Source organism: Pelobates fuscus, chromosome 10 (assembly GCF_036172605.1).
Source record: "Pelobates fuscus isolate aPelFus1 chromosome 10, aPelFus1.pri, whole genome shotgun sequence".
Taxonomy (NCBI): domain Eukaryota; kingdom Metazoa; phylum Chordata; class Amphibia; order Anura; family Pelobatidae; genus Pelobates; species Pelobates fuscus.
The window spans coordinates 96,694,699-96,707,051 of NC_086326.1; the positions used below are offsets into that span (position 1 = coordinate 96,694,699).

Genomic DNA, 12,353 nt, shown 5'->3' on the forward strand with positions numbered 1-12,353 from the left:
AACCACTCACATGGTACGGAGCCTATATAATATTGGCTCCGTGAAATGGACCTTTTGCCTTTAGGGCAGCAACACACCACTCACTCTATGACGTTTCTTCCAAAAGAAATACAAAAAAAAAAGAGAAGTGACCAATGTGTGATATTGTACAAATTCAGATAAATCTCCTCACCATTTTCAGGGTAATTAGCAGAGTGCCATTTTTCATTAAAATTTAATGATAAATAAAAACAAGTAGTATATATTGTAAAAATAAAAGTAAAAATGGAATTAAAGTCCAAATTGCTGAAAAACATTTCACTCATCCATGAGCTTTCTCAGTCAGCTGTAGTGTCCTGTGGGTCCTTTGCATCCTCTCCCTTGGGATCACATGTTATTATGTTGGCCAATCCCAAGTCTGAATTGTGTGAAGTCACTTTAGGCAATTTAGTGCACTTTTATGTTGTAAATCTCTATTGGATAATTGAATTTGCCGCTTTTATTTTAGTTTTTTCATTGGTGGTTTAGTGGTGACCGTCTGGACGCGTCACTTCGGGCCCGTGGTTGGCGGAAGTGACGTTGCGGACTATGCCGCTTGTGACTTCTGCCTTCCACCTGCAGAAGGTATGCAATCCCCGGCCAAAAACGTTTATTGGGAATTCAAATAATATCACTGATGGGAGAAAATTGCTCCATTTAGGGATTGAGTAAAAACATGTTACAATTGTAACCTCATCACGGCCACCCCCCAGCTCAGCCTGACACATGTTCCCCGGTCAGTTAGAGACACCCCTGACCACCAATGAAATAAGGGATGGATAAGTTGGGCTGGGGATTGCATACCTTCTGCAGGTGGAGGGCAGAAGTGACGAATGGCATAGTCCGCAACGTCACTTCCGCCAACCACGGAAGTGACGCGTCCAGACGAACACCACTTAACCACTGCTCCCTGCTTCCTCTGCTTCCTCTGCTCCCTGTTTAACCCCTTAAGGACCAAACTTCTGGAATAAAAGGGAATCATGACATGTCACACATGTCATGTGTCCTTAAGGGGTTAAGGATAGTCACATTTGACAAATCAGAAGGTGCACTAAAATGTTCTCCGACTACAATCTATTTTTTAGTATTATATTTCACCTAAATTGCTGCATTAAAGGATCACTACAGTGTCAGGAAAACAAACTCGTTTTCCTGACACTGTCATCCTTGGGGGGACCCTTACCCTCAGGGTCCCCCTCCCGTGGCACTGAAGGGGTTGAAATCCCTTCAGAAGCTTACCTTAATCCAGCGCCGGGCTCCCTCGGCGCTTGTGACCTCTCCTCACCCGCCGACGTCAGCTCCCGAGTGGAGCAGAATGCGCATGCGCGGCAAGAGCCGCTGCGCATTCTAACAGTCCATAGGAAAGCATTTCTGAATGCTTTCCTATGGACGTTCTGCACGCTGGATGCAAATTTCGCATCCAGCATCGCAGAAGCCTCTCTAGCGGCTGTCAGGAAGACAGCCACTGGAGGTTGGATTAAGCCTGTTATGTAAACATAGCAGATTCTCTGAAACTGCTATGTTTACATGTAAAGGGTTAAAACCTGAGGGACCTGGCACCCAGACCGCTTCATTGAGCTGAAGTGGTCTGGGTGACTATAGTGTCTCTTTAATTAATTTAGGACTACTGTTTCTCAAGTTGCACTGAATATAATTGCGGTAGTTGCATAAGCATGGTCTTTAAGATCAAATTCTTCCATCCATTTCTAGAGATTTCAGGGATAGAACTGGGAATTGAGATTTCATAACACAGAACTCAGAGGGCAATTAAGGAGCATGTAACCTTCATACACCCACATGATCAATATTAGTCTCTTGCATACGGTAAAAGTTGACTACCATGGTGCTATTGACAAACGCTTGTAGTGTTATGGATCTAAAAACTTAATCAGTAGGGGTTTTCTGTAAGTTTCTCTCCACATACATTTCACACAAAAAATAAAAATATTCAAACTATTTATTTTGTAGTATTGTATTCTCAAGGTCCCATGGGTCATACACATTGAATCTTCTCTTGGATCACCTAAGCTCCCTGGTACCGAAGCTCTTGCATGGTTCCTGAAGGGATAATTTGTCCCAGCAGATGATGCCAAACATGTCACTGCCATCACAAATCATTAGTGTATCCAATGACAAACCATCTCGGCTGACAGCTGTGAAAGAGAACTGTCTCCCGCCTCTGCTTCAGAGAGCCATCCCGGTCTGTGACGGAAGATTGAAATGGCACAGTCTCAATGAGTCATTTTTCATACTTGCAGCACACTTACTTCCACAGTTTTTTGTACACCAAATAGGGCCACGTGTTCCTTGTGAGAATGTGCATTCTGTAGAAACCGGTTCTGCAAGATTTTGCTGTTTATGGTAGGAGCAATGTTTTTAAACATATTTTTTGTAAGATTAGCACAAATTTCCATGTTCTATATTTTGTTAATTGTGGTTTAGTTTGTCCTCTGGTTGAGAGTTTGAATGACTTGCTTTGTGTATCTGCTTATGTGAAATCTTTAACACAAAGCACAAGTCTCTGTAGAATAAAGTGCTATAAGAACAAAGTACTTGTTTAAATTCTCATTTTTTGTACATATTTCAGGTTCAATCTGAAAATAGCCAGTAAACGTAGAGGGAATCAGACAAAACGTTAGGGCTGGCAGCTTCCCACAGGCAAACTCAGCCAATTTGTGTGTGGCAACCTAAATTAACAGGAGCTCACACAGGCTGTCCCACTGTGTCACCTGGCCAATCCCAACTCATCCCTCAACTTGGACATTAAAATAGAACACATAATGTACAGAAAGGATTCCGACAGATTAGATTAAAATGTAACAGTAATATATACAGTAGTAACTTTGTTTCAGGCAATCTCTTTGACTATATGGGAACTGTCTTTTTATGCCACAATCCCCTCCAGCACTTTAGCCCCGAGTGGTAAAATTATTGGGAGCTGGAGAAAGGCTGACACTCAAGACAAAGGACTATATTGGATAGTGAATGCTTCAACATGGAGCCAGGCTGTGAGGATTCCCATTATCGTTTCCACTCTTCGTCTTCTCACCCTTCATTATTTGTGTCTCAAATAAGAAACAAAAAAATGAATGTCAGATTTCCATTATATTACCGATTAGATTGGAATACCCAACACAAGCATGCAATGGATTCCTTCTAACTGTCAAGTGGGCCTGGTATCAATCTAAAGCAGGGAAACGGTGTAGCAAGGAGGATCAGGTTTGGCAGTCAATGCTTTGTTATGAATGTTTGAAATCCTCCGTACAGAACAGAAGTGAAGTGCAGAGCTGCAATGTCAGAGACAGGATGTGTTTTGATATTACACAGATCGCTCGTCTATTATGCAGGTCCCTGTGTGCTTCTCTCTTCCAAGTGAGGTTTGTGGTTTCGCTGCAGGCTCTCTGTCCTTTAGGCAAGCTTTTTGGGTTGCCTTCTGGCACTTCTATCCCTTTGCTTTGCTCTTTGAGTTGAAAGCAACATTACAGGTTTCATCTAAATTTAGTTAACACTATGGGGTCTTAGTTTCAAGCGGTCTATGCCGGATCTGATCCTCTCCAGAGAGCTTAGCTATTCAGTCCATTAGCATCTTCAACTTGTAAAATGCACTTTTCATGAAGTTTACTCAATAGATTTGCAAGCTGTGAAAAATTACAGCTATTCAGATCTTAAGCTAAATTATTTCTAAAATATATTTTGTATAGCTCTGCGCCCAGCCCATTTGTACCTCAAACTATTGCACCAGTGATATAGAAATAATAAATATAGTCCAAGAAGCTCCATATAAAGTTTTTTTTTTTTTAGCAGAATTACTTCTCATAGTTTATTGGATCATAATACCGTTCACTTTGTAACCATTGCTGTGTCTGAAATCCTATTGTACAGCTTTTAAAAATGTATCAAACTTTAATTACAAAAAATAATTGTGATGTGTCAGGTACTCAAAGTGATTTATTTTTTTCTAAATCCACTTAGAATTACCAATAACTCAGAAGTTGGTGTATAAAAGTGTTTTTATTATTAGGTAGAAAGCCTTCTTTTGTTGTTTGTCTCTGGGTGTCCTTTGCTTTATTAAGTTTATTTTATTTATTTATAAAATATTTTACCAGGAAAGATACATTGAGATTTCTCTCTTTTTTCAAGTATGTCCTGGGTCCACAAAATAGTAGAAATGGTGTCACTTGAAGAAGATTTTCTAGTAAGCCCGAACTTTGTCCATTATATTACATTGTTCTGCATCATCACTTTAGTGCCTTATCTGGGTATATAGCTTCAAAGCTAGATATCCATTTCTTGGCTCCATTTATCTCCAGTTTGGCCAGGACTCGTCCATGGCATCATCTGTAGTTGACTGTTGACCAAATAGCACCAACTCCCTCTTATTATTGTGTTGGCCACAATGGTTAGTCCAGTTTTTTGTACCCACAAGCGTGTACAGAGTTCTATTACAGATTCAACAACAAGCTCAGCTGAAACTAGGCTGCCAAGAATCTTCCATATTCCATTTATGAATTCTAAAATGGCAGTGGATATCACTGTAGGAATTTAGTACTTGAGAGAAAACTCGGGGAAACTTACAATGCCTCTAACATGGCTCAATTTGAGATATTTCTAACTTTGCTGTTTGGATACCAGTTTAGCAGTTACCGGTAATTGCTGAATTAAACTCAACTTTCTATTCTGTGATGCAATCTTTAGGCCTTGTATTATTTTTTCCCAAGTCAAAAGTCATGTATCAATTTATATCAACATTGTCACTGTTTACTTAAGCACATGAACAATGTTAAGATAAAAAATACCCTAATAGAAATATGGTCGTTTCAGCGTGCCCAGTTATATATTAAATTTTTAACAGTTAATTGTACCCTTCTTTAAATTGGGGTACAAAGAAAGTTTAGCATAACATTTGACCCCCACACATCCCTTGTAATATCAAAGTAACAGTGGAAATAACTAGCAAAAATGGTTTTCTGTGATACTTGGTATCCTTCAAATAAAGTAAGTAATTAACATGCAACATGGAGAGCATTCTCTGACCAAGGGCTGCCTAAGCATTAACAAACATCCACATGCTTTTGACTACAATTCAACTAGGAACATACTGTTAAGTAAGGAAAATAAAGACATATTCTATGTACAGACCTATCCAGCAGAATTAAAAGCACAAGATCCCGCAGGGGCTGGCATGGAATGCATCAAAAGGGAGAAGGGACCAACATCAGGCCAAGTAAGAGTTATGCATTCCCTATAGACCAAATTTCTGCTTTTAAATTACAACACCCCAAATGATCTTGTTGGATAGGAGTATCCAATGACTTTGGTTTAGCAGAATTACAGAAGTCTGCCTAATAGGGATTCTAATAAGGATACATTGTCTCAATGTACGATTTAATGACTTACAAGACTGCTTAGTATACATACAAGCAGTTCTAGATCAGCAAATATTATCACTAGGGGGAATGTCTGGCTGAGAAAGGGTTACATATTTAACAGGGGCACGTCATTTGATCTCTTTCATAGGCGTGAAAGGCAAGCTCGTGTGTTTTTCTGTGTTCATTTATTTATTTTTTATCTGCGCGAATGGGATTGTCATCAGAAGCCGCTCAGTGTTGTCTAGCATTAATGTCTTGTGTTCTGTGTGATGGGCAGAGGTGGGGGAGAGACCAGACATCCTATGCTGAAGTGACACCTTGTTGAATCTTTAAAGGCCGTCAGTTGCGAAAAACCAAACCCGATTGGGCAATTTGCTAAAATATTAAAAGCCCAGCCTGTTAAAGCTTTTACTGTGCAGGGCAGCACGTCAGAAAGTGTCCGCTGTAAAAGCAATAATTGACTTTCTATCCCTTTGCCAAACACAGCACCGGAGACTGAATTCACATATCTTCTACTTCACTGCAGATCCTAATAGCAGCTCTTTGATACTGAGGGACAGACGAGGCAAATCCTTAAAGGGGTAGCTTAGCACCCCTAGCTTTACAAACTGCATCCTTACTGCATGAGAATACAGGGCTGAAAACCACAAGTTATATGTTAAATCCTAGGTGGTATTCAATATACGACATGTTTAAAGTTATGTTTCTTATGTCACATTAAACTAGCACATTTCTAGAAACCCAAAATAGTGAATATAATGCAAATCTAAAGTACAGTAAGAGGCACGCCCAACAAAGTGGTCAAACACGTTCCACATTATTTCTGTTGCAGAACACATAACCCTCAGGAAAGTCTGTGTGTGAATTGTTTAACAATATAACAGCAGAGAGACATTATTCACCAATTTATTTTGTATGATGATCTAACTGGTTGCATTTCGAGGTGCCATAAAGGAACACTCAAATTAAAATAGGTGGGCACATGCTTTCCTGTTTGTGTTTAGACAAACTACTAAATTGTGGCATTGCAATAGCTCAAATCAATTATACTCATCTTTTTTTCAGTGCCCAGAAATTCTGTGCTATGCAGTTCCAATCTGCTTCCTGTGAAGTCATAAGTGCTGATGATTTTTATCCAGTTCTCACAAGGAAGCATTGGGACACACTACACATATGCTGCAGTCACCCAGTAGAGAAGCAATGAAACAAATGCTTGTCTATGAAAGATACTCACTTCTGCTTTGAACTACTGTTCCAAGTGAGTGATGCAGGAAACCCTCCCAGCTGTCTGCTTCACAGCCTGCAGGTGTTACTTCTTAGTATGGTAAAATCTTACGTTTATTCCAGTCTGCTAGTTCTGGCTCTGCCCATGATCTGCCTGCTTGGCTGACATCATCAGAAATATTGTTCTGAACCAATCACAATGCTTTCCCATAGGAGAGCATTGGATTGGCTGAGCTTCTCAAGGAGGTAGATCAGGTGCAGAGCCAGCGCAAGCTAAACACAGTCCTGGCCAATCAGCATCTCCTCATAGAGATGCTCTGAAAAGTTTAGTGTCTTCATGCAGTGGGTGAAGACATGTTGCTGGTTAATATAGTGTCCCTTTAACTCCTAAAGCACTTGTGCAAACTGTAAAGTTTTGCTTTAGGGCAGGGTTCTCCAAACTCTGGCCATCTAGATGTTGCTGAGCTATAACTTTCATGATTCTCTGGCAATCAAATCCATTCAAAGAATCATGGGAGTTATAATTCAAGGCACACATTATATCATTTAACATGATTGATCAACATCATGAGACTTGTAGTTCTTAGCTAAAGCACTACCTGTTGATTATCCTAGAGCAGTAAGAAATGCAGCACTTCATATAACTGGAAAGTGGATTAACATAGTTGTAAAGAGGGATTACTTGTGCAGACATTGATACAGGGCCATCTCATTTAATGCACATCATTTTTCCTTGAGATTCCAAAGGGCATACCTCCCAAGTGTCTCTATTTAGCATAGACAGTCCCTATTTTGGGCCCAAATCCCTCTGTCCCTCTTTTCTGAGAGCTTCATATTGTTGGTGTGTCTGAGTGTTCTTGTTCTAAATTATGTTTTAGGTGCATACATTTTTATTAGTAGTCACATAATACTTCTCAGAACAGCCCTGCCTCTGGCCACACTCCGCTCACACCCCTAACATTAGGATTGAAATGTTACAAACACCATCAGGGTTATTTACTAAAGTGATCATTTCAAATTTACATTTAAACTACCCGAACTGGAAAAATACAATCTCCATAGTAGCTATGCTTCCAGTTTAGCAATATTAGCTTTAAATGTGAAATTTACTTTAAATTCCCCCAAATTCCTCCTTTAGGAAATAAGCCTGTATATTGTACCTGAATGAAGAGCTGCTGCTAACCACATTGCAACAGACGAGAAATCAATATCTAAATGTGTTAAATTGCCTTTATTTTGTTGCGTATCACTTTATATATTCAACATTCAAAGACATCAGGCAATAAGTAGGCCATTGTGATGCTAAATGCTGGTGGTAGCATCTTCTCCTATTTGCTAAATTAAGTAATACAGAGTGTGTATTGGTTTATTTTGGTTTTCTTGTCCATTACTATTGTCCATGAAAGCACTGTAACCAAGTGTTGGTGGGTTTTAAGTACTTTTTGTTTTTTTTTTAATTGCCTCCACAATTGCAAACCTTTGGGGGAGAGGTCTGAGGATTGCCATATCTGTTCTCTAGGGATTCAGAAGCAACTAATTTGTGCTTATATTAGCACATACATCTCTTTCTTGTGTCCTCTTTTCTTATATAGAGAACTTGCTAAACACAATGTTTTAGTGTATTTACAGGGTGCTAAGTACACTATCCTACTCCTTCCTTAGTACCACCAATCCTGGACCATGTTAAAAAAAGAAGATAATGTAAAGTATCTTAAATTTCAGGTCATTGATACAGCTACATCCCATGAGATCTTACAGTCCTATTGCTGGTCCGTAATGTAATCACGTCATATGAATTTTCATTTTTTTCCATACAGTTGTGACTTACAATATAGTTACTAAATCCTGATATTTAACTTGTGAGATTTAGCTCAAGTTTTGGAGCAAATGTCTCACTACACGTGTAAGTGTTGGGGAATCCACTTAACATCCTCTTGCTCACAGCTCTGCCCAGTTCACGTGTTGAGTACCCACTGAACTTGGTTAGAACTCTCCTCTTCCATTTATATGAAGAATGACTGTTTTATAGTCCAGGAGCAATTTCTTGCAGTAGCTTTCATGACCTTGAAAGCTCCCATCTTTTGGAAAGTCAACTTTAGAATGGACTGAGGTGATAATTTTATAAAGACCTGTATGCGTTGGTTTCCACTCAAAACAGAGCTTAGCTATTCAATCCATTAGCATCTTCAATTTGTGAAATGCACTTTTCATGAAGTTTACTCAATAGATTTGCAGGCTGTTACATCTAGGTGCTACACCTGAATCCCCATCTTTGAAAACAGTGGCAATTCTGAGAAACACTGTTTTCAAATTTGTAATTCTCACCAAATGACAGCCTCTAGGAGCTTCAGACTAAAATAGGTTTAATAAATGAATCAATATTACATCAGCAAGTAAATTGTATTGACCCTGGAAGCTTGATAAAGGAGTCTAAGGTCTAGGTACTACACCTGAATCCCCATCTTTGAAAACAGTGCCAATTCTGATAAACTCTGTTTTCAAATTTGCAATTCCCACCAAATGACAGCCTCTAGGAGCTTCGGACTAAAATAGGTTTAATAAATGAATCAATATTACATCAGCATGTAAATTATATTGACCCTGGAAGCTAGATAAAGGAGCCTTGTATTGGTGGTTCGCTGAAATAGCCATGTATGCACCATATCTCTGCAATGATTCTGAAATCATGCTTTATGACTTTAATGAGAGCAGATCAGGCTGCTGTGAGGAGTCTGTCTAGGCACCGCAGTACAAGTAAGTTTGTTCCTACAAGCCAACTTAGTCTATCTTATGATAATAATCTTACTACCTCTGTAAATACAAAGTAAAGACAAACATAAAATAGAAACATGATGGAACGTGTTTACATATACCACAAATTGGGGGATTTTGTGTAATAATTTAATTCGTTTTGTTTCGAATGTCAATTCGGACGAATTTCGGGCAATTCGGATACTTCCGAATGTCCGAATAGCTGAATTGTCGAATTTCTGAAGTGCTGAATTTCCGAACCGAACTCCCGAATGTCCGAAAAGCTGAAGTGCCGAATTTCAGATTTGCCAAATAGCTGAATTGCCGAAGCACTAATATACCCAGTGGAAGAATGAAGAATGTTACACTGTATACCAGTTTAAATAAAAAGTATGCAAATGTAGCCAGTATTCAGCTGTAAGCATTTGCAACACTTACAACAATCAAGTAACACATTCATATAAAATGTAAGTCACTTAGCCAGTCACTGGATGGGAATGAGTAAGTAGATAACTCCTTAATTCCCATGGTATTAGGGAGCTATCCAAAAGGCTGAAATAACTAAATTGGTCTTTCAGCCAAATTTACTAATACTAAGTAAAAATTATTTCAGCCTTTTGGTAGATAGCTCCCTAATACCGTGGGAATTAGGGAGTTATCTACCAAGCAGCTGCAAGAGAACATATCCAAAGTTCTGAAGTGTCAAAGTGCCGAAGTCCCGAACTGAACAGAAGTTACGAAGTCCTGAATTTCGGAATGCCGAACCGAACCAAATATTTTGCCCATGCACATCCCTAACTTGTATTTGTAACAATTTGGGTGAGCTCAATCATGTTTCAGTATGGATAACACACATCTTGCCCCAGTGGGCACCCTTGGAACTAGTACTTTAAAGCAAATTAATAAAATCATCACTAAATCCCTATATAGACATTTTCTCAATAACAGGGACAATTTAACGCTACCACAATTGATGAAATTGCTATAGCTTGTTGTATCATTCTTACCTTGTGATTTGTCTTGAGTTTCCAATAACTCTGGAATGCCTGTAACTTTATTTTTTATTTTTTGCAGACACGATCCCTTGCTCATGTCTGCGAATGATCAGATAGACAATATGGACTCAAGCAGTGTAAAAAGATATGACTCTACAGGGATGTTCCACTGGTGTCCAGCCAAGGAGATGGAGAGAGTGCTTCTGGTAATTGGTGAAATGAATGCATAACAAACACAAATGACATAATATTATTCACACCCAAGATTATAGGTTTAATGAAAGTGGCATTTCAAACATTCGATTTATGTAGTTTGTCATTTTACCCATATATGTCAACATCATTGTTTTTGATTAGCCCTAAATTGCTTTTTAAATATAAATGATTTAATGTGTCTTGGTGTCTACCTGCAAAAGGTAGTCCTTTTCTCCCAACATTTTGCAATTAACCATCATTTTGACTTGTTCAAAAGTAATGTAGCAGAGAGCAGCCATCTCTTTTTTGTCTTACCAACTCTTACTGTGGTAACATCAATCATCAATTCCAGTGTTTGATAAAAGGAGTTTGTTGCAAAATGTTAATAATGTAAGTTGAGGGGTTAACACCAGACTTTGTGTTCATATGACATTAAAAGTGAGAGCTTAATTTAATTCCCTGAAGCATCAATTCAAAAATAATCACATTATTACACGGTAGCTATAGACGCACAATTATAAGCCAAATCCAATTTCAATCAAAACATTCTATAAAGCATACTGGTTTTCTTTGAATGTACAATTATCTTTATACAATATGTGTCATTTTCTTTACTTGTCTAGACTCGTAGTGAAGCTGCCATGACCGTTCTAAGTGGCCATGTCGTTGTCTGCATTTTTGGAGATGTGACGTCAGCACTCATTGGGCTGCGGAATTTGGTGATGCCGTTGAGGGCTAGCAACTTCCACTACCATGAACTTAAGCCTATTGTCTTTGTGGGCTCTCTTGAATATCTCAGAAGAGAGTGGGAGACGTTGCATAACTTCCCCAAAGTATCAATCCTGCCCGTGAGTCTATGTGGCCAGGCCTTATTTGTACATTGGGGAGTTGGGATTGGATTCTTGTGTGACCAAATTAACTTCTTCTGTCCTCAGACTTCAAGGGTATAGAGCATGTAGGAGAAGGAACATGAATAGGAAATAAACTGGTTGATGTTTGTTTTTAACACATTTGTGTATTTGGTAGAGTGCACAGTGTGTAGCAGTTTTATTTTAAGAAAAAAAAGTGCTTTTTAACAATTAGCTATTTTTCGAATTTGAAGGTCCATGGGGACAATTTACTATTTTTAAGGAAAAAAAAACATGAAAAAGAGGTGAATCATATGATTATGTTGGTGGTTGAGGTAAAATACATTATCCATTGACTGTCATAAAGTGGTTGCAGTAAATCAAAAACTGAATTGCTACGTTTGCATTCTGTTGTTATAATCAAATAGTTCTTTAATTCAGTTTCCTTAATGCAGCTTCTGTTTTTCTTTATTCTATCTTCTTTTCCTACTCTCTCTCTCTCTCTCTCTTTCTTCCCTTTAGGGTACGCCATTAAGCCGAGCTGATCTAAGGGCTGTCAACATTAACCTGTGTGACATGTGCGTTATCTTGTCAGCCAATCAGAATAACATTGATGATACTTCACTGCAGGACAAGGAATGTATCTTGGCATCCCTCAACATCAAATCCATGCAGTTTGATGACAGCATTGGGGTCTTGCAAGCTAACTCTCAAGGTAAGCCAGGCCCTCTCTCACTTCTCAGCACAGCCCCACAGGCACAAAGCTGGCACAAGTGATATCCTTCATTCAGCTGCTCACAGATCAGCCCTGTGCTGGAGACATCACTTAACACACTGATGTCTTTGATGGGTCTCTTGGTAATTAAATACAGGATACAATGGGCACAGCAAGTGGCACATTAACCATTTATTTGCAGTGGAGCACTGAATGATAGCGGTGTGTTGACAGAGCA

General features: G+C 38.9%; 1 protein-coding gene across 8 annotated transcripts in view; it reads left to right on the forward strand.

The window, feature by feature from the left end:
• Window positions 1-12,353, forward strand: part of KCNMA1 (potassium calcium-activated channel subfamily M alpha 1) — a 536,805-nt gene that overhangs the window by 454,445 nt on the left and 70,007 nt on the right. For all 8 annotated transcript variants that reach the window (XM_063434220.1, XM_063434221.1, XM_063434223.1 and 5 more), the window contains 3 exons: window positions 10,437-10,563; window positions 11,176-11,400; window positions 11,923-12,115. In XM_063434220.1, coding sequence (XP_063290290.1) covers window positions 10,437-10,563; window positions 11,176-11,400; window positions 11,923-12,115 — 545 coding nt within the window. The remainder of the gene's footprint in view (window positions 1-10,436; window positions 10,564-11,175; window positions 11,401-11,922; window positions 12,116-12,353) is intronic.